Genomic DNA, 24224 nt, shown 5'->3' on the forward strand with positions numbered 1-24224 from the left:
CATGAACTCCAAATAGTGGTTACCTCTGACTAGGAAGTAGGGGGATAGAATAAAAGAGGAACACCTAAGTAGAAGAAAGTAATTAATAATATTCTAGTTCTTGGGTTGGGGTTGGATAATGTATATTTTAAAAATAAATTAAACAGAGACCAAATAAGAAACAATATTGTCATAACTACAAGGATTCCAAATGATTTAATAAGTTTTAGCTGTCATTTACTGCTTAGGCTTAAAACTTTTATAATGCCAAATTTTCTGGGTGTTTTTTTTTTTTTTTTTTTCCAAAAAAGAAAGAAACGAAAGGACTCTACAGTACCTGATTTCCATGAAGGTCCAAAACATCTAAGCTTTGTAGATTCTCCAGGTTTGAGATTTTCTTAATTCTGAAAATCAGAGTAGAGTAATTAGAGTAGAAATATGGATATATACATGTATCTGTGAATCAAAACATGCTAAGGTATTACTCATTTTAATTTATGCTCATTTCAGATCTATTTTTTTTTTAAACAAAAACATATTGCCCCTTCATTTAATTACAATTTTAAGATACAGTCCCACATGGGGGTGAGGATAGTAGGGGGGAGTATCCCAAAGATAGCATAAAAGTCCTGCATTTAAAAAAGAGCAATTCTACTTCTAAGCAGTTCAGGATAAAGCATTTATTCAAGATAATTCCTTTCTCCTAAGAATACAATCCAAATACTTACCTGGGCTCATGAGGCACTACACCATCTAGTTGCAGACTCTTTCTCTAGGCTGATCTCTTACCACCAGATCACTTATTCACTCTATTCCAGCCAAAAGAGCTTTTTTATTGTGTCTCTAACCTCCTGACAAATCCATTTCTGCCTCAGGGCATTTACCCTTACTGTTCTTTCTGCCTTTATGTTCCACTAGATCTTATGGTTCAGCATTCAGGCCTCAGCTCAAATATCTTCTCTTAGAGGCCTTTCCAGATGACCCCTGCATTACTCTCCCTCTCTTTACCCTGATTTAAATGACTCCACAGCATTTATCATTTCCTTAAATTATATGATTTATGCGTTTACCTTTTTATGATCTCTCTCCCCAAACCAAAATGTGAACTTGCAGAGGGCAGGAAGTTTAATATGTTCTCTACTTTATCCCCAGCACCCATAACAGTGCCTGGCACCGAATAGGCACCCAAAAAATATGTGTTTAATGACTAAATGAAAATACGAAGGGGATGAGTTTTATGTACAACAGGATTATTTATCAGTGAGACAAATTGGAAACCACCTAAATGTTTTCTATTGGACCTATTCAGTTTGTGAAACATTTCAGTATTTATTTGGAACTTTTGATTTGCTATCTTGTGAGAAGCTAGAAGTTTGCTATAAATTTAAAAACACAAAATTTTTATCTGTAAAATGCCCCTCTTATATACCCTAACTGTTAAGGCCTAACCCATAGTCTCTCTTATCCCTGTCTTCTATACCTAACTCTACCTGTTCAAATGTCTCATTCCAACAGCTTCTAATTGGACTCTTTTAGCAAAATAAAACAAAACAAAAAACCACTTGCCTTTTATTATTCTCCATCTTATAGATCCAACTTTCTTCTAATACCATTATTCAGAAGGGGAGGGGGACAATGACAAAGTAAGGATAAAAGTGATTCTCACTATTTATTTCTCTGTCATTGTTCACTGCCTCAAAGAATCACTTCCACCTTCCTAAAATGTTCCCAGAAACTGAATCATCCCTCAAAACTTCACATATATGCTAATCATCCTGTAAACTTACTGCAAGCTTTAATTTCATTAATTTCCATCTCCACTCAATCTCAGCCACCTGACATCACTGCCAAATCCAGAATTACATCACCAATTCAATCCAATTTAATTTATAAAAACATTTACTGTACATCCACCATGTATCATTACAGCTTAGCTGTAGTTCTTCCTCTCTCCCTTACGCCCTCGTTCTCCTCATCAGTCTCTTTTCATACCATCATACTGGCACAATCTGCTCTTCTAGATAGCATCCTAGCCCTGAACCCCCTATCTAACTTCATCCAAATCAATGACATCCTTTTGGACTCAGTGGAATCCTTCACTACCCTTATCCAGAACTAGGTATTTAATACTATCCTATCGATCAGTTAAATCTTTCAAATAGCAAACTAATAGCCAAACCAGAGGGGAAAACAGATAAAACGTTTCACAGAATTATTCCTCTGCCTGATTTTCTCTTGAAGCACCTTATACATTTGGAGAAAAATACAGCATCCTAGCAATAGGGTACAGGACAAAGTCATGCTTTCTAACATGAATCTGACCACACAGCTACTAGACAGTCCTTTTATTCAATTCCTGTATACTCCCAAAGTCACACTCCCTTTAACAGAGGCTCTCAAATTCTGTGTGCATCAGAATCACCTGGAGGGCTTGTTAAACTATAAATTGCTGAGCCCCACTCTCAGAGTTTCTGGGAGGGGGCCCAAGAATTTGCATTTCTAACAAGTTCTTGGGTGATGCTGATGCTACTAGTCCAGGGATCACATTTTGAGAACTACATCCCTAGAATACAGACCTTCTTCCTCATCAAATCTCAATTCTCCTTTCACATGAATTTTAAGAGGGAGAACTCACCTACTTTTATAGAAAAGACAAAGCTTATTGTGATGGTTGAAAGTTGTATGGACCCCAGAAGATCATATTCTTTAAGCTAATCCATTCCTGTTGGTGTAAACCTATTGTGGGTGGGACTTTTTGATTATGTTATTTCAGGTAGGTCTTAATTCTCTTATTGGAGTCTGTTATAACAGGATGAAATTCAGACACAAAAGACAGAGAAAAAGAAACAGAAGCTCAGAGAAAAAAAGCCACAGATGGAGCAGCCAGAAACTGAAAGCAAAGAAAACCAGGAGAGAAAGGAAAGACCAGCAGATGTCACCATGTGCCTTTCCACATGACACAGGAGTCCAAGATAGCTGGTAGCTGGTTTCAAGGAGAAAGCATCGCCTATTGATGCCTTGATTTGGACATTTTCATAGCCTCAGAACTGTAAGCCTGTAATTAATAAATCCCCACTGTAAAAGCCAACCCATTTTATGGTATCTGCATTTCAGCAGCTTTAGCAAACTAAAACACCTATTCTAAGAAAATGATCAGAAATGCAGACAAAGATTTATAGATAAATATATTTATCACAGCATTATCATAGCAAAAAAAGGAAACAATGTAAATGCCTAACAAATGGAAACAAAGTAAATTATTATATCTATCCATATAAGGAATATTATGCAGCCCATAAATCATATCCTCAAAGAACAAAATTTAATGACATAGAGAAATGTATGTGATAAAATATTAGGTGAGAAACACAGTGTTAAAACTAATTTTTTGAAACTGTGAAATGCAAGCATAGAAGAAAGGGAGTTACCCAGGCTTAAAGGAAAAAAAAAAAAAGATATAAAATCTTGAAATAAGGCAAGGGGATGACTGCATATCCTTTCAATGTCTACTAGAGCACTGTCAACAAGCCTACTTAAGCATCACCTATTTACTACTGGTTAGGGCCCCAATGCTGTCAAGTTAGATACTAACTTGAAGAAAAATGATAAAATGTAGTGCTGACTCTGGCCAATGGTCATATTAGGTATTGATATGAGGAATTTACACAATCCTAGTCAGTTGTCAAATAGGTGAATGTTTTTATGTTAACACCAATGTGATGTGCAAGATTTTTAAGAAAGAAGTTTATTCTCCCAGTGAACAGAAACTGAAACTAGAAAAAGACTAGGCTCAACCACCACCTCAGCAGCTACATTTTGTTACAGACGCCAAGATAAGGCTCCCACTATAGACCCCATAAAAAGACTGCTTTTCAGATGCCACAGACAAATCCTTTACGTGGGAAAACTTCAACGAGTCAAAAAAGAAAGGAATAGGGAATCCCAGGTCTTGAGGAGAATTCTGTACCTATAGCACTGGGCAATGAGAAGAAAATGCACAGCAGTTCTCTTTGTTGGCATGTGATCATGAGGGCACTTGAAGATATGAATATGGATAAGCAAGGGATATTGAGGGCAGGGAAGTCAGATGGCAAGAACTTCAACAGCTAAGTGTATAGAGGGGTAGGGGGCTCTTTGGTAGCACCTTACACAAAGTAATTGTCAAATTCACACAGAAAATCTCAGCAGAGGTCTTTCTAGATTTGAGCAGAAATCTTTGTTGGAGCTACCTGAACCTAGAAGCATATGGTTGCCCTATATTTCCATATATGGTTACACTACCCTGGACTAAAAGATGGTGCAGGGCTTCACAATGTGGTAGATTAAAAACAAACAAACAAACAAAAAAACTGAATTTGACCAGCAGGAGGCAGTAAGTTATCCAAGACAAACATGAGCAGACAGGGTAACAAATGTGCTTCCCTTTACTCCTGCATTCTCTTCCAGGTTTGTCTAATACCCACTAAAGTCCTGCCCCAGGATACATTTGCATCTTCAATGCTTACAGGCCCCTTGCCTTGACAAAGCCAGCCTAGCTGGAGAGCACATGGCATATGTTTCAGGGAACAGATTTGCACTTAACTGATATATTAGAAATAAGCAATGTGGGAGAAAGTGGAAAGTTGTCTTCTGACTCATTTTATTTTTGATTCAAGAATACTAACAGTTTTAGAACTGTTAACAGTTATTTTCTTTATGTGAAAAATAAAGTAAAAAATAACACACACACAAAAAGATGGAAGAGTAGGAAGAAGAAGAGGTTATACTGTACTGTTATCTCACTATGAGGATTTAGAAGAAGAAGGGCTATTAGGTTCCTTGCAGTTAGAGGAGCAGAGATCTTAAATGATATCAGAAGGTCAGACACACTCGTGTCTTCTAGGCACAAAATTATAAAAAATAAAAATCAGATTCAATTATTTCTGAGAAGCCAGAGAAGCTGAAAAAGTATGAATAGGAAGAGAGAACAGATGGAAAAATGATTTAAGATGGTAGGAACCAGGAATAGCTCTTAGACACTGTTTAAAACCTGAGAGGATGAAAACATCACTGGAAAATATTTTACTCAATCATGGACTGAAAGGTGGGTTATTAAAGCAATTCTACTAAATAACAGATTTAGGCTACACAAACAAATCAACAACTCAGAAGCTAGTAAAGAAAACTAGTAAAGAAACCTCCAGGAGAGACAACAGGAACACCTAGAAGTGAATGCCTTAAACGTATGAAAAGTTAACTTCACTGTTCACTTTACTCAGGGAACCACTGGTGGCATTTCCCTACCGTATACAGTTTGCATGTATCTAATTATGCATAAGTCACTTTATCCCTCCAGGCCCATTTCTTCATCTATAAAATGATCTCTGGGGTCACTTCAAGCTCTAATAATCACAAATTCCCCTAAATTCCCTTACATCACCACAATGTTTAGTTTAATACTTGAACTAATTGCAGGTGATAAACTACACTGATGGCAACTTTCAGAGAAACTACAGAGAACAGACAAGAGCCTAAAACTATGGGCCTTGGAAAAAAATATCTTATCAATGGGTATTGGGAATCAAGAGGCTATCCAAGATCCATGCTGTAGACAAACAAACAGAGGTGGGTAGGAGAACTAAACTGAGTATAATGTCATATCCAAACTTCATCATTTAATAATGTAAAAATCATTTTTGGATTTTGCTGAAGTCCTTCTTTGTAGGTATTGCCAAAGCTATCCAGTAAAACAAAATGAAGAGAAAAGTTGTAACCCTATCTCAAAGAAATGAGTCAGAAATTGTATAGCTGCACTATATGTAACAGGGCATTAAAGGAGGGACTGAATAAAATTCATACAGGATATAATATTACATGTATACTGAAACTACTACCTGAGTAAGAATCAGTCAATTCAACAATCAGTCACAAAGTATCAAGTATTACCCCTTAGACAAGCCCTAAGAAGAATCACAAGTGAAACACATAAGCCTACAGTGAATGCACATGCTTAAAATATGACCAAAGAAAACACAAAGCTAAGGCCCCATCTTTTTTTACTTCCATATAAGGTATGGTATTGGTAAGCCATGGAAACAATAAATCACACACTAAATGATATTTGGTTTGATTAACTATCAGACTGAATCTCATTAAACAAACTATGACTAAATCTCCATCCATTCAAATAAACTTTCAAAAACTTTATTATATTAGTTTCATAAGCATTATTCAATTCTGAGTTACCATCTAAACATAAGATTCAATATCAGTCCTAAGCATAACATTAGGCTACAAATAAAACTGCTGTACAAAGATTACCTGTTCTTCCCCAATAGAAGGACACGGAGGGATCTCAAAGTAGAAAGCCCACTAATTTCTTCAATTTGATTATCATATAAATCCAAGAATATTAGTCTCTGCAGATTAGATATATTTTGGATCCGAGTTATAAAATTGTGTTGAAAGTTCAACAAACGAAGGTGTTCTTCCCCATCAATGACAGGACATATGGTCAGCTTTTGTCTAGAAAAAATTTTTCAAAGTAAAAATTTTGATTTGGTAGCTCGCCTCTTCTTACAAACATTATAAGTATAAATTATAAGTATCTTCATGCTCCCACACTCTAAAAAGCAAAAGATGAGTTCTACTACTTCCAGCCCCCTTGAACGAAACATCCTATATGCAATTATAAATCATTCATATAAAAACCACTAGACTTTTAGAAGGGTTATTATTAAAATTAAGTCTAAGATCTTATATAAAAAAACTCCAGTATCAATTTGTTCATGTACAATTGACTTAACACCAGAAAACAATCAATGCAATTGTCTTCTGTGATAGAGATTCAGATGGTTGAAAGAACCATGTCACATAACCAGAGAAATGTCTTTGGCATCAACTCACTGATGTAAAGAATGTCCAGGCAACTAAAGTATCAGAGCAAAAGCCGTATGAAAGGGTCTTCATAGAATCATAGACTCTTGAGCTGGATAATAATTTAGAGAAAAAATTTACCCATCTACAGAGTACTTGGATGAAATCAATTTTATTCTGAAATCCATTAATGGTAAGGTGGTCCTTTCTGAACATTTTCTCAGTAGATTTAAGTGTAAGTTTACATGTTCAACACTAACTTTGAATTTTGCATACAGTTAGAGTGCTACAGGGAGGATGACACCACAATAATATGTGCCTTTAACTATACTTAAAACAGGTAAGCCTCTATTATCCAAAAAGATATAACATATTACATGTGACGTAAATATGTGTAGGGTCCTTTAAGGATTCTAAAAGTGTAATAATATGGCCAGACATATGGCTGAGTGATTCTATTCAGTTTCAAAGGTGTCTTCAAAAAATATATATAGCTATATTGATCAGAATGTGAACAACTCTAATAGGGAAGCTTATAAGAAATATTTCCTTTCTGTAAAATCAAGTTAATATAACCTTAAAAAAATAAATCAGGAGTGTTATAGGCATAAGTGAAACTATGGAGGTGATCAGAATCCCAGAGAGAAAAGAATGATTAGTGGAAGGAAATAACTAAATGTTGATGGCTGAACAAGATACAACATTTAAAATTAAAGACCCTGAAGAAATTGGTTTAAAATAGAGGAAAGTAAAAATATTAGATGATAGTTTAATTCTTTTAATCGGTCCTTAGAATTTATAATTCAGTTCATTCATTCAATTATACTACCACATTTGGTACTTCTGGTTTATAAATTATAAATTCACAAATTACAAGTATTCTCCTCTAAAATTTATATCTTTGTGCATTAGCTTAGCTAAACCTTAGATTGTTTCATTTTTCCTGCTTCAGTCTTTCTCCATTTCTCATAGTTAAACTTTCTGTTATCTCCAGCTTCTATTTTATCTAATTCTTGAGTTGGCCATCACTGAGTAAGGAAAATAAATAACCTCTGACCCCCCACCTCTTACATAAAATGCTGTAGCTTGAAATAAAGTTTTCTCAGATTACAGATCCAGTGGCTAAGTCTCAACTCCAAGGCTCACTTAATACAACTGTTAACCCCACAAGTGCCTGTCACTCCACCAAAGCAAATAAACAAACAAACACAGCAACCCAGTGCCCTCAAGGGGCGTTTGTTATGCCTATTAAACCCTTGAGTTGCTACACACCATTACAGACATGTCTATTGGACTATGCTTTTGCCTCTGTATTTCCTTCTTTGCACTGTTAGGATGCCTTCCTGTACTCCAGGCCTACCCTAACTCCCAGAACAGTCAGAGCCTAGTTTTTCCAAGTATTTCTTCGGAAGGCTGGATTCTAATTTTGATGCTCCAGTCTTCCAACTAAGAAGCTGTACAGCATTGCACAGCTGCCTTTCAAAATCACTAGCCATAACCTGCTGGCTCTTGACTAATGATGCCCAAGTTCCTTGCTGCTAGCCCAACTCTCTTGACATTTGACATTGATCAAATTTACCCAAGCTTGTGACATCTTTGTCATCCTGCCATTTCACAACCAATCTTTGAAGCTTAGTCAGCAATAAGTCCCCACCTGATCAAAGTTTGCTTTTCCACCTCAAGGGCCCATCTTCACAATTACCCGAGTCATCCCAAGCTAAAACAGAAGTACCTACCTTGTTATGTCACAGTCTTACAAATATCAGCGCCTGTTGAAACGAAGGGCTGAGGTACTACTCTTCACTGGACTTCCAAGACTGAGATAAAAATTACTTACAAAATCCCTCAAACTGATATCATGGAAGTTATAAATATTAGATAGCATTAGAATCTCAAAAACAATAAAACTGCAATGCCATGAGAAATACTGCCTTCAAGTGTTACTTTGGCTCAAAACAATATGCTGTATCCTCCAGAGAATCTTCTCCCAGCTACAAAGATGGTCCATGACAATTTGCTGTCAGGTGTGCACTGCTAAGCTAGGCAGTTTGCTTAACAATTTGCTGTCAGGTACACACTTCTAAATTGAAGATATGGACTGTAGAGATGTATTCTCTGCTAGTGATAGTTATACCACTAAGATACAGGTTGAAATCCTTCACCCATCATTCTATTGCTGATACTTTTCTGGATGTAAAGATGGAGATCAAGTGCTAAATATATTCATTCATTCAGCATATTTTTATTGACAGCCTATTCCGTAGGAGGCTCTGTTCTAGGTGTGGGGATCTAGAACTGAACAAAAATCCCTGTACTTGTGAACCTTATATTCTAATGGAAGGAGACATATTGTAAACATGATAAGTGAAGTATTTAATATGTTAGAGGATAATAACTTCTAAGGAGATTGGGGGGATAGGGAACTGTCAGGGTGGGAGGGGTTGTACTTTTGGAAAGAGTGGCCAGGAAAGGTCATCCCTGAGAGGATGGCATTTAAGTAAAGACCTAAAGGAGGTAAAGGAGTGAGGCTACAGATAAGTGATGGAATAGCATTCCAGGCAGGGGGAATAGCAGGTGCAAAAGCCCTGAGGTGTCAGCATACTTGGTGTATTCAGGAACAGCAAGGAGGCAGGTATGGCTGAAATGCAGTGAGTGAAAAGGAGAGTAAAAAGAGATAAGGTCAGTCAGTGAGGTAACAGAGGACTAGACTGGATAAGGCCTAGTAAGCCTGTGTAAGGACGGTATTTTAAAGCTTAATTCTATCCTAAAATTCGTTTTCATCAATGTCATATTTTAGAATTGCTATATACTCTTTTGGAGTACATTTAAAAATCTTTTATATTATATAGCCATAAAATTCCTCACCACACCTCTGGAAGGATAAACCAAAAATTGTTAACGATGATTATATCTAGGTTGGAGAACCAGGTGACTGGGGAACAGAAGGATAGTGGGAGACATTTGTACCTTTCAAATCCTGAACCATGTCTCTATATTACCTAATCAAATAAGTAATTAATTAAATAAAAATTGTCCTCACCTTTCTAGGGTCAACCTGTCTGAGTAAAGAATTTTCTCTTCAGAAGAACGTTGGAGAATGGGAAATGATGGCATTGATGAGCTCACCAAATTAATATGGTCACCTATTGAAAATGATATACAAATTACTTGATTAAGACAAACCTTTAAAATCTTGAAATTAAAGTCACCTTATATTTGGAGAACACTGGCACCTCCAAATTTCTTTTCTAGAAAGCATAGCTTCCATAGCTCTCCATAGTTGAAATTAATCACTAAATTTGAGTTTGTTTCTCTCCTCCTCAAACCTAAACTGTGTTTTGTGTATGCCATGTAATTTTTCCTCTGCCTTACGGATTGTTGAAATGCTCAAAGAGAAGTATAAGCAATGCTACTCTAGTATGCTTTTTACCCCTTTATTATCCTAATTCCTAATACTAAATGTTAACTCTTTTATAACTGAGAAGGTAGTCCCTCATTACCAGATACATTTGGGCCAGCACTATGACAGCCCTGCCGGATTCTGGACTTTGAAGGTGTCTGAATGGAAGAATCTCCAAATGCTGATAAGGAGCTCGTGGTAGTTTTTGTTTCCGGCCCACATAGTTCTGTCACATTTGTTGTGGATGAGATGCATGATGATTTATTACGAGGCGAAGGACTTATTACTCTTCCATCTCCTTCAAAATATTAAAAAGTTTATCACAAAGCTAGATAATACAAGACTTTGCTACAGGAAATACACAGAAAGTAGTTTGGGATAGAAGATATAAACCTTGTAAGTTCACTTTTTCTTTGTATGTTTATCTACTGTTAGTAGAGAATACTGCAAAGAGACCAAAAGCAGATGTCTAGAATACTTGTAGTTAGGGTCCAGAAGGTATATGACACCCCTATCAGGTTTATGGGTTGCTGGTTAGATGGTGCCCCTGCTATGAAGTAGCTTTCAATCTAGTAGGCATATAAATACATAACAAATTAATAAACTGAACAGAACATGCACAAAATGTAGACTAAAAAAAAGAATACTTATATATATGCATATAAGTGTTTCTGTTTATTTTTCAATTAATGAAGATGGTTACAGATGGGTTTTGGAGGAAATGGATATTATATATATTCTGAAGAACAAAAACACCATAGAGTGTTCAAGAAGAGATGCTCAGAAGTTCCAGAAATGAGGTAAGAAATTTGAGTAATGGGTCAAAGGTGATGTTCGGAATACCAAAGGAAAACTACTGTATTTTCCTCTGTTATATAGAGAAAAATCTACTGAAAACAGCAATTGATGTTGAAATGCTCAAAGAGAAGTATAAGCAATAAAACAGAACCTAAGGTTACCACAAAATTCTGCTACTTATATTGACAAATAAGGTAAAAACTGCAAACCAAATCTAGGAAGCTAACACACCCTTTGGTGGCCATCAGATAGTATGACAACTTAAAATCAAGTTCCACACAGATTACATTAAATGCTGTAAAACTGTGGTGTTTACTAGCTTTTCCACGTCTGCAAGGCAAAAACCAAACCATCTCACACCTAGCTTCTTCAGCAAAATAATCAGTGTTCATATCCTACTTCTCTGAATATCAAGAAATATCAAGACAACTAATAATGAAATTCTTGAGTAGACTGTTCCAGAGCTAACATCATGTTCACCAATGATTTGGTCTTGTGACATGATCAGCTGATAGCAGGATACCCAAACAACCAGGATTTAGTAAATTGATTTAGAAATCAAAAGTCAGATGGTCAAAAAAAAACAAACTAAAAACAGTTTAAAAATTAACTGAAGCAAAGTGGTCAACTGAAGATGATAGGAGAAAGAACTCAAATAATAGACAACCTAGATCATACATGTTAGCATCAGAGCTGGGTTTTTTGAATTTTTTTTTGTTAAGGCTTCAAGCGAATCCTCAATTCAAGAGGCAGATTTAAATTTTATAAAACTTGAGATTCAGAGGCAATAATCAAAGGGTAGACTTCATTTACACTTAGTGAATAAAGGAATTTTATCCTCCCATTTTTAAGCTCCTATTGCACACAAAAGGCTTAATACCTATCAGCATGATCTGCTTACTATCACTATCAACTTGATATACATGTCACAAAAAATAGCAAGACACAAGAATGATTAAATAGAAAGACCTTAAAATCCACAAACCAGTTCCTCTAAATGACTGGGAGTCAGACAAATGTGTGGCAAGAGGAGACATCCCACAGGTAAACCATTCTACTAAGTGGGAACATTTAAATTGAAACATTTCCTGTGTTATTATTTCTTATATCACTATTTACCTTGCCAGATATGTAGCCTTTGTCTTCCCAATTAAATTTATAAGCTCCTTGAGAGATAGACTTCATTTTACATTCTTTGTATTCTTAATAAAATCTGAATCCAGTAAGCAATCAGAAGATTAATTTTTCAGTTTACTAATAGTTAATTAGAAATCTACTTTACGTGTTATTTCTGTTAAAAAAATATAATCAGGAATTCTTGTATTTTAGTACAAGAATACTGAGTGAATTATTTCATAAACAGGATCCTTAAGTGTTAGTCATAATTGTCAACATTCTGTAAGAATGTTCACTATACTGTACCTAACGGGACAGACGGACGGATGGTTAGATGAATAGGTGAGTGGATGGATGGACAGATGGATGGAAGGACAGGTAGGTGGATGGACAGATGGGTTGGAAGGTGGGTAGAGGCAATGATTGGATGGTGGATGGAATAGTACACTGCCATATGTGTGTGTTCAACTTGGTCTTATCTTTGAGATTGTTTTGGTAACCAAAATCCTGATTGTAGATTTCCCAGTGATTTATCATGAACTTAAGAGCCAAACACTGCTTCTTCTACTCTACAAAAACATTTTAAAATTCTTAACTAAGGAATTTAATTGGTTGAGGTCTGCTTAACTGAGAATTTACTGTACAGTAGTGTGGCTCTTATAAAACTTCAAAGATATAGGGGTTAATTCTTAATATTTCAAAAAAACTAAAAAAAAAAAATCACACATTAAGTTTTAGACTAAGCGGTCTAATTAAAACATTGTGCTTCTTTACTTTTAACTGAGAGTAACACTGGTTAATGTATGCTGACAGACTATCATATATAATTGATTAATTTTGAAAAATAGAGAAAAATAAGAACTGGGATGAAGTTAATGACAATAATTGGGTATCAGGATGCAGATAATTAGATAGATGTCCCCAAACATTTCCTGACAAAGTGCTACTTCTAATTTTTCCAAAGTTTATACTCTTGGAGGTAGAATGGAATTACAAAAGTCAAAAAACCAGGTAAAGTTCTGTGGCCTTCTTTACATGAAACTGCCTGTAACTATGGAGGAAACACCTTTTGGAAACAGCGGATTATATGTTTAAAACCTAGCAAATAAGTAGCCTGTCATGCAGAATGATTTTGAATAAAATCTTTGAATAAAAAACTAATTAGGTTTATTTTTCCCTAAAAAGTAAATGTGTGGAAGATGGCAGACTGGTGAGCTGTATGTTTTAGTTACTCCTCCAGGAAAGTAGGTAAAAAGCCAGGAACTGCGTGGACTGGACACCACAGAGCAATCTGTCTTTGGGCATACTTCAAACAACACTCATGAAAACGTGGAACTGCTGAGATCAGCGAAATCTGTAAGTTTTTGTGGCCAGGGGACCCGCGCCCCTCCCTGCCAGGCTCAGTCCCGGGGGAGGAGGGGCTGTCAGCTCCGGGAAGGAGAAGGGAGAATTGCAGTGGCTGCTCTTATCGGAAACTCATTCTACTGATTCAAACTCCAACCATAGATAGACTGAGACAAGACACCAGAGACTCTGAGAGCAGCCAGCCCAGCAGAGAGGAGACAGGCATAGAAAAAAAACAACACGAAAAACTCCAAAATAAAAGCAGAGGATTTTTGGAGTTCTGGTGAACACAGAAAGGGGAAGGGCGGAGATCAGGCCTTGAGGCGCATATGCAAATCCCGAAGCAAGGCTGATCTCCCTGCCCTGTGCACCTTTCCTTAATGGCCCTGGTTGCTTTGTCTATTAGCATTTCAATAACCCATTAGATCTCTGAGGAGGGCCGTTTTTTTTTTTTTTTTTTTTTTTAAATCCTTTTTGCTTTTTCTAAAACAATTACTCTAAGAAGCTCAATACAGAAAGCTTCAAAGAATTGAAATTTGGGCACGTCAAATCAAGAGCAGAACTAAGAGAGCTCTGAGACAAAAGGCAATAATCCAGTGGCTGAGAAAATTCACTAAACAACACAACTTCCCAAGAAAAGGGGGGTGTCCGCTCACAGCCACCATCCTGGTGGACAGGAAACACTCCTGCCCATCGCCAGCCCCATAGCCCAGAGCTGCCCCAGACAACCCAGTGTGACGGAAGTGCTTCAAATAACAAGCACACACCACAAAACTGGGCGTGGACATTAGCCTTCCCTGCAACCTCAGCTGAATGTCCCAGAGCTGGGAAGGGGGAGCAGTGTGAATTAACAGAGCCTCATTCAGCCATCATTTGAGCAGACTGGGAGCCTCCCAACACAGCCCAGCAGCCCAGAACTGCCCTGGGGGGACGGCACTCACCTGTGACATAGCACAGTCATCCCTCAACAGAGGACCCGGGGTGCACAGCCTGGAAGAGGGGCCCACTTGCAAGTCTCAGGAGCCATACGCCAATACCAAAGACTTGTGGGTCAGTGGCAGAGACAAACTGTGGCAGGACTGAACTGAAGGATTAGACTATTGCAGTAGCTTTAAAACTCTAGGATCATCAGGGAGATTTGATTGTTAGGGCCACCCCCCCTCCCGGACTGCCCAGAAACACGCCCCACATACAGGGCAGGCAACACCAACTACACACGCAAGCTTGGTACACCAATTGGGCCCCACAAGACTCACTCCCCCACTCACCAAAAAGGCTAAGCAGGGGAGATCTGGCTTGTGGAGAACAGGTGGCTCGTGGACGCCACCTGCTGGTTAGTTAGAGAAAGTGTACTCCACGAAGCTGTAGATCTGATAAATTAGAGATAAGGACTTCAACTGGTCTACAAACCCTAAAAGAACCCTATCAAGTTCAGCAAATGCCACGAGGCCAAAAACAACAGAAAATTATAAAGCATATGAAAAAACCAGACGATATGGATAACCCAAGCCCAAGCACCCAAATCAAAAGACCAGAAGAGACACACCTAGAGCAGCTACTCAAAGAACTAAAGATGAACAATGAGACCATAGTACGGGATATGAAGGAAATCAAGAAGACCCTAGAAGAGCATAAAGAAGACATTGCAAGACTAAATAAAAAAATGGATGATCTTATGGAAATTAAAGAAACTGTTGACCAAATTAAAAAGATTCTGGACACTCATAGTACAAGACTAGAGGAAGTTGAACAACGAATCAGTGACCTGGAAGATGACAGAATGGAAAATGAAAGCATAAAAGAAAGAATGGGGAAAAAAATTGAAAAACTCGAAATGGACCTCAGGGATATGATAGATAATATGAAACGTCCGAATATAAGACTCATTGGTGTCCCAGAAGGGGAAGAAAAGGGTAAAGGTCTAGGAAGAGTATTCAAAGAAATTGTTGGGGAAAACTTCCCAAATCTTCTAAACAACATAAATACACAAATCATAAATGCTCAGCGAACTCCAAATAGAATAAATCCAAAAAAACCCACTCCGAGACATATACTGATCACACTGTCAAACATAGAAGAGAAGGAGCAAGTTCTGAAAGCAGCAAGAGAAAAGCAATTCACCACATACAAAGGAAACAGCATAAGACTAAGTAGTGACTACTCAGCAGACACCATGGAGGCGAGAAGGCAGTGGCACGATATATTTAAAATTCTGAGTGAGAGGAATTTCCACCCAAGAATACTTTATCCAGCAAAGCTCTCCTTCAAATTTGAGGGAGAGCATAAATTTTTCACAGACAAAGAAATGCTGAGAGAATTTGCTAACAAGAGACCTGCCCTACTGGAGATACTAAAGGGAGCCCTACAGACAGAGAAACAAAGACAGGACAGAGAGACTTGGAGAAAGGTTCAGTACTAAAGAGATTCGGTATGGGTACAATAAAGGATATTAATAGAGAGAGGGAAAAATATGGCAAACATAATCCAAAGGATAAGATGGCCGATTCAAGAAATACCTTCACGGTTTTAACGTTGAATGTAAATGGATTAAACTCCCCAATTAAAAGATATAGATTCGCAGAATGGATCAAAAAAAATGAACCATCAATATGTTGCATACAAGAGACTCATCTTAGACACAGGGACACAAAGAAACTGAAAGTGAAAGGATGGAAAAAAATATTTCATGCAAGCTACAGCCAAAAGAAAGCAGGTGTAGCAATATTAATCTCAGATAAAATAGACTTCAAATGCAGGGATGTTTTGAGAGACAAAGAAGGCCACTACATACTAATAAAAGGGGCAATTCAGCAAGAAGAAATAACAATCGTAAATGTCTATGCACCCAATCAAGGTGCCACAAAATACATGAGAGAAACACTGGCAAAACTAAAGGAAGCAATTGATGTTTCCACAATAATTGTGGGAGACTTCAACACATCACTCTCTCCTATAGATAGATCAACCAGACAGAAGACCAATAAGGAAATTGAAAACCTAAACAATCTGATAAATGAATTAGATTTAACAGACATCTACAGGACATTACATCCCAAATCACCAGGATACACATACTTTTCTAGTGCTCACGGAACTTTCTCCAGAATAGATCATATGCTGGGACATAAAACAAGCCTCAATAAATTTAGGAACATTGAAATTATTCAAAGCACATTCTCTGACCACAATGGAATACAATTAGAAGTCAATAACCATCAGAGACTTAGAAAATTCACAAATACCTGGAGGTTAAACAACACACTCCTAAACAATCAGTGGGTTAAAGAAGAAATAGCAAGAGAAATTGCTAAATATATAGAGACGAATGAAAATGAGAACACAACATACAAAAACCTATGGGATGCAGCAAAAGCAGTGCTAAGGGGGAAATTTATAGCACTAAACGCATATATTAAAAAGGAAGAAAGAGCCAAAATCAAAGAACTAATGGATCAACTGAAGAAGCTAGAAAATGAACAGCAAACCAATCCTAAACCAAGTACAAGAAAAGAAATAACAAGGATTAAAGCAGAAATAAATGACATAGAGAACAAAAAAACAATAGAAAGGATAAATATCACCAAAAGTTGGTTCTTTGAGAAGATCAACAAGATTGACAAGCCCCTAGCTAGACTGACAAAATCAAAAAGAGAGAAGACCCATATAAACAAAATAATGAATGAAAAAGGTGACATAACTGCAGATCCTGAAGAAATTAAAAAAATTATAAGAGGATACTATGAACAACTGTATGGCAACAAACTGGATAATGTAGAAGAAATGGACAATTTCCTGGAAACATATGAACAACCTAGACTGACCAGAGAAGAAATAGAAGACCTCAACCAACCCATCACAAGCAAAGAGATCCAATCAGTCATCAAAAAGCTTCCCACAAATAAATGCCCAGGGCCAGATGGCTTCACAGGGGAATTCTACCAAACTTTCTAGAAAGAACTGACACCAATCTTACTCAAACTCTTTCAAAACATTGAAGAAAATGGAACACTACCTAACTCATTTTATGAAGCTAACATCAATCTAATACCAAAACCAGGCAAAGATGCTACAAAAAAGGAAAACTACCGGCCAATCTCCCTCATGAATATAGATGCAAAAATCCTCAACAAAATACTTGCAAATCGAATCCAAAGACACATTAAAAAAATCATACACCATGACCAAGTGGGGTTCATTCCAGGCATGCAAGGATGGTTCAACATAAGAAAAACAATCAATGTATTATAACACATTAAAAACTCGAAAGGGAAAAATCAATTGATCATCTCAATAGATGCTGAAAAAGCATTTGACAAAATCCAACATCCCTTTTTGATAAAAACACTTCAAAAGGTAGGAATTGAAGGAAACTTCCTCAACATGATAAAGAGCATATATGAAAAACCCACAGCCAGCATAGTACTCAATGGTGAGAGACTGAAAGCCTTCCCTCTAAGATCAGGAACAAGACAAGGATGCCCGCTGTCTCCACTGTTATTCAACATTGTGCTGGAAGTGCTAGCCAGGGCAATCCGGCAAGACAAAGAAATAAAAGGCATCCAAATTGGAAAAGAAGAAGTAAAACTGTCATTGTTTGCAGATGATATGATCTTATATCTAGAAAACCCTGAGAAATCGACGATACACCTACTAGAGCTAATAAACAAATTTAGCAAAGTAGCGGGATACAAGATTAATGCACATAAGTCAGTAATGTTTCTATATGCTAGAAATGAACAAACTGAAGAGACACTCAAGAAAAAGATACCATTTTCAATAGCAACTAAAAAAATCAAGTACCTAGGAATAAACTTAACCAAAGATGTAAAAGACCTATACAAAGAAAACTACATAACTCTACTAAAAGAAATAGAAGGGGACCTTAAAAGATGGAAAAATATTCCATGTTCATGGATAGGAAGGCTAAATGTCATTAAGATGTCAATTCTACCCAAACTCATCTACAGATTCAATGCAATCCCAATCAAAATTCCAACAACCTACTTTGCAGACTTGGAAAAGCTAGTTATCAAATTTATTTGGAAAGGGAAGATGCCTCGAATTGCTAAAGACACTCTAAAAAAGAAAAACGAAGTGGGAGGACTTACACTCCCTGACTTTGAAGCTTATTATAAAGCCACAGTTGCCAAAACAGCATGGTACTGGCACAAAGATAGACATATAGATCAATGGAATCGAATTGAGAATTCAGAGATAGACCCTGAGATCTATGGCCGACTGATCTTTGATAAGGCCCCCAAAGTCACCAAACTGAGCCATAATGGTCTTTTCAACAAATGGGGCTGGGAGAGTTGGATATCCATATCCAAAAGAATGAAAGAGGACCCCTACCTCACCCCCTACACAAAAATTAACTCAAAATGGACCAAAGATCTCAATATAAAAGAAAGTACCATAAAACTCCTAGAAGATAATGTAGGAAAACATCTTCAAGACCTTGTATTAGGAGGCCACTTCCTAGACTTTACACCCAAAGCACAAGCAACAAAAGAGAAAATAGATAAATGGGAACTCCTCAAGCTTAGAAGTTTCTGCACCTCAAAGGAATTTCTCAAAAAGGTAAAGAGGCAGCCAACTCAATGGGAAAAAATTTTTGGAAACCATGTATCTGACAAAAGACTGATATCTTGCATATACAAAGAAATCCTACAACTCAATGACAATAGTACAGACAGCCCAATTATAAAATGGGCAAAAGATATGAAAAGACAGTTCTCTGAAGAGGAAATACAAATGGCCAAGAAACACATGAAAAAATGTTCAGCTTCACTAGCTATTAGAGAGATGCAAATTAAGACCACAATGAGATACCATCTAACACCGGTTAGAATGGCTGCCATTAAACAAACAGGAAACTACAAATGCTGGAGGGGATGTGGAGAAATTGGAACTCTTATTCATTGTTGGTGGGACTGTATAATGGTTCAGCCACTCTGGAAGACAGTCTGGCAGTTCCTTAGAAAACTAGATATAGAGCTACCATTCGATCCAGCGATTGCACTTCTCGGTATATACCCGGAAGATCGGAAAGCAGTGACACGAACAGATATCTGCACGCCAATGTTCATAGCAGCACTATTCACAATTGCCAAGAGATGGAAACAACCCAAATGTCCTTCAACAGATGAGTGGATAAATAAAATGTGGTATATACACACGATGGAATACTACGCGGCAGTAAGAAGGAACGATCTGGTGAAACATATGACAACATGGATGAACCTTGAAGACATAATGCTGAGCGAAATAAGCCAGGCACAAAAAGAGAAATATTATATGCTACCACTAATGTGAACTTTGAAAAATGTAAAACAAATGGTTTATAATGTAGAATGTAGGGGAACTAGCAGTAGAGAGCAATTAAGGAAGGGGGAACAATAATCCAAGAAGAACAGATAAGCTATTTAACGTTCTGGGGATGCCCAGAAATGACTATGGTCTGTTAATTTCTGATGGATGTAGTAGGAACAAGTTCACTGAAATGTTGCTATATTATGTAACTTTCTTGGGGTAAAGTAGGAACATGTTGGAAGTTAAGCAGTTATCTTAGGTTAGTTGTCTTTTTCTTACTCCCTTGCTATGGTCTCTTTGAAATGTTCTTTTATTGTATGTTTGTTTTCTTTTTAACTTTTTTTTTCATACAGTTGATTTGAAAAAAGAAGGGAAAGTTAAAAAAAAAAAAAAAAAAAGATGTAGTGCCCCCTTGAGGAGCCTGTGGAGAATGCAGGGGTATTCGCCTACCCCACCTCCATGGTTGCTAACATGACCACAGACATAGGGGACTGGTGGTTTGATGGGTTGAGCCCTCTACCATAAGTTTTACCCTTGGGAAGACGGTTGCTGCAAAGGAGAGGCTAGGCCTCCCTGTATTTGTGCCTAAGAGTCTCCTCCTGAATGCCTCTTTGTTGCTCAGATGTGGCCCTCTCTCTCTGGCTAAGCCAACTTGAAAGGTGAAATCACTGCCCTCCCCCCTACGTGGGATCAGACACCCAGGGAAGTGAATCTCCCTGGCAACGTGGAATATGACTCCCGGGGAGGAATGTAGACCCGGCATCGTGGGATGGAGAACATCTTCTTGACCAAAAGGGGGATGTGAAAGGAAATGAAATAAGCTTCAGTGGCAGAGAGATTCCAAAACGAGCCGAGAGATCACTCTGGTGGGCACTCTTACGCACACTTTAGACAACCTTTTTTAGGTTCTAAAGAATTGGGGTAGCTGGTGGTGGATACCTGAAACTATTAAACTACAACCCAGAACCCATGAATCTCGAAGACAGTTGTATAAAAATGTAGCTTATGAGGGGTGACAGTGGGATTGGGAATGCCATAAGGACCAAAATCCACTTTGTCTAGTTTATGGATGGATGTGTAGAAAAGTAGGGGAAGCAAACAAACAGACAAAGGTACCTAGTGTTCTTTTTTACTTCAATTGCTCTTTTTCACTCTAATTATTATTCTTGTTATTTTTGTGTGTGTGCTAATGAAGGTGTCAGGGATTGATTTAGGTGATGAATGTACAACTATGTAATGGTACTGTAAACAATCGAAAGTACAATTTGTTTTGTAAAAAAAAAAAAAAAAAAAGTAAATGTGTGTTTATGGGTCATTATTTATGTATAAGGTTTTATTTATCTCTACATTTTAGTATATAATATCAAATCTCTCTATACTATTTCCTCATTAAGAAATAGATAGTAATACTTTATCACTTGAATTGAACTGATGAGCCATCCACAAATCTGTATACCAACTCCCTACTCTAACTCAAGAGATGCTGAGTAAAGGTGTATTAGTTTGGTTCTTGATTTCAAAAAAAGTTCAAGATATCTGACAATAACTCACAATGCAAGCATCAGAAACCCTCGTTGAGCATTTCCAGGGCCACATCTGTAATTCTGTGCCTAATACTGTATCTGGCACATAGTACAGCCTCAATAAATGTTTATTGACCTATACCAAAGAAAGCAAGACAGGTGCTTCCTGCATTGTAAAGTGGCAGTTAGGGTGATGCCATGCTCAGCACTTTTCCAAGATAAGAGTGTAGGATTTAGGAAAGAGAAAAGACTTGTCAGATTAGATGGGTCCAAGAAGAAGGTCCAGAAGTAACAAAACAAAAAGGGAAAATTAATCAATATTCTAAATCACCGTAAGTTCATGAATTAATGAGATGAATAATCTAGAAAGGCCTATACTAATTAGCCCTCTCTATAAACCCCTAGAAGGCAAGGATAGTACTACTCACAAATATTCTATAGAACTTACTGCTAACACACCACAGATTAGTTAAGAGTTTTAGCAACCAACTAAGATTCAAATGTGCTAAAGGAAATTTCTCCTTGAGTTGTATGATCGGATCATATAAGGCAGTATTTGTCAAAGGGTGGTCCACAAACCGGAGGCATTATTAAAATACACATTTCCAAGTCTCACCCAAGACCTTAGAAATCAAGATGGGGATTGGGGAGAGAAGCAATAAGATCCCAAGTGATACACACTAAAGTCTATGGCCTTTCATATAAAGTATCTATAATCATATATAAGACTAAGGAGGAGAAATGTTTCTATTCTATTCCTGAGTTTTCTTTCCATTATTCCTTATTTCCTAAAGACTTGTGTTCAAATATTCTTACCCTCACTAATTAGCCATTTTTCCTAGTTCTAATACAGTATTTGGAACATTATTTTCCCATTCTCTAATCCCTAGCTCACCCAAAACTAAAATGGCAACAGTTTTCTCAATATCGAAAATAATCTACTTTGCTGTGTATGTAACACCAATTCTGATTTGAACAATACGTCAAAACAATTTGGTAATCAATGAACCATTTCATTTTAAATTCAATTTCATTTGGATCTAGTTATTCAACGTTAATAAACAATTAATATTATTGAAAGAAGATAAAAACACTTCTGATCTGTACCCATTAACTATACCTTGCCTACTTGAGTAGTTTCTTTCCAGGTCATGTTGTAAGAGTCGACCAGGGAATGATGATGCTTCTTTACTTAGCCGGAATTCAACCTGAAAAGCGTTATTTAAGAAAAATAATTTGAAGAATTTAGCAGTAAGTAATGAAGATAATTATAAAATAATATACAATAACTAGTAGATGCTACAACATGGGTGAGCCTTGAAAACATTACACTAAGTGAAAGAAGCCAGTCACAAAATGCCACATATTGTATGATTCTGTTTGTATGAAATATCCAGAATAGGCAAGTTCATAGAGACAGGAAACAGATTCATATTTATCAGAGGCTGGGGAGGAACAGGGGAATGGGGAATGCTGCTTAATGAGTATGGGAATTCCATTAGGGGTGATGAAAAAGTTCTGGAATGAGATAGTGGTGATGGTTATGTAACACTGTGAATATACTTAAAATAGTAAAATTTTTGTGTATTTTACCACACACAGAAAAATCAGAGTTAATTTTGCAAGGTCAGATGAAAGCATGCCCCAATATGAGGAACTTCCCATCCACCTACACCCTCATCCTAAATAAAATCATTAAAAGAATTATTCTGTCCATATATATATGTATATATATATATAATACATATATATATAATATATATAATATATATAATACATACATATGTATATATATATATAATACAATAAAAACTAAATGCTGTTGAAAAAGTCACTATGTTTTGATTATTAGACTTCCTTTAAATTTCCAATTATAACCATAATAAAATTGCAGATTTAAACCTTATAAGAAAGGTTTTTACTAAATCGATTTTACGTAATTATCTGGTAGGAAATTTGGGAAAAATAAAACCAAAACAACCTCTTATGATTAATCACAAAAAAGTCTTAAATATATATTTTTAAAGAATTATGATGCCCCTGTTTCATCCATATACTATAAACATTATAATAGCATTTGTATTATATCCTTATGAAATATGAGATATTTTCTCAGAACATATATCCACACCAGAAAAATGAATGGTTTGGAAAGAATTTGGATGAAGGACACATTTCCTAGCAACACACTATAAAGACAGAATAGGATTTGTCCACTAAAATCAATTAGCAAAAAGCTTTGGAGGAATCCATTCTGTCCAACTATAATAAAGAATATTTTTAATTAATCTAGCCAACTGCTCCTTATTTAAGATGATAAAAATAGTCTATTTTCCAAGCTTTCACCATTTTCATGTACATAAACAATGTTAATTTCTGCCTGCTTGACTAATGATGTCCTTAAGTCATCCACCTTCTTATTGCCCTTCTTTACCCTTCTCATGTGATTATCTATAAACTGCCCTTCACTTTAGAGTGCCTCCAGTGACATACATTTAACATCTTTTTAGTAAACAACTAAATTATGACGATTGGAGGTGTCCACTTGGCAAAGAAGGAAAAATCACCCATATCTTGAGAAACAGTTGTGTGGGAGGTATGTAAGTACATTTATCTGAATATTGAAGTGAGATAGAAAGGAGGGGGGAAAGAGGTGTATTTTGAAATCTCAAAAGTCAAATCAAAGGCCAGAAATTCTGGAAATAATAAGGATATTATGGGCAAACAGTATGTGGGGAAAAAAAATCCCATTTTCGTATCTTCACTGCTAAATCACATTAAGCCTAATATATTTCCACTGTTACTCTATTTGTTTTTCCCCTGATTTTAAAGGGAATGTGTACATATGTCCCCCCAAAGTACCACATTTTACCATTTTAAGATGTCATCAGTAGTAA

The 24224-nt window shown here is 36.7% G+C and overlaps 1 protein-coding gene across 2 annotated transcripts in view; it reads right to left on the reverse strand.

Moving 5' to 3' along the window:
- LRRC49 (leucine rich repeat containing 49) overlaps nucleotides 1–24224 on the reverse strand; it is a 256724-nt gene that overhangs the window by 225039 nt on the left and 7461 nt on the right. For both annotated transcript variants that reach the window (XM_037833528.1, XM_037833529.1), the window contains exons 3-6: nucleotides 22448–22535; nucleotides 9875–9977; nucleotides 6280–6483; nucleotides 317–383 (exon numbers count right to left, since the gene is read on the reverse strand). In XM_037833528.1, the coding sequence (XP_037689456.1) occupies nucleotides 317–383; nucleotides 6280–6483; nucleotides 9875–9977; nucleotides 22448–22535 (462 nt within the window). The remainder of the gene's footprint in view (nucleotides 1–316; nucleotides 384–6279; nucleotides 6484–9874; nucleotides 9978–22447; nucleotides 22536–24224) is intronic.

This window comes from Choloepus didactylus, chromosome 4 (genome assembly GCF_015220235.1).
Source record: "Choloepus didactylus isolate mChoDid1 chromosome 4, mChoDid1.pri, whole genome shotgun sequence".
Lineage (NCBI taxonomy): Eukaryota > Metazoa > Chordata > Mammalia > Pilosa > Megalonychidae > Choloepus > Choloepus didactylus.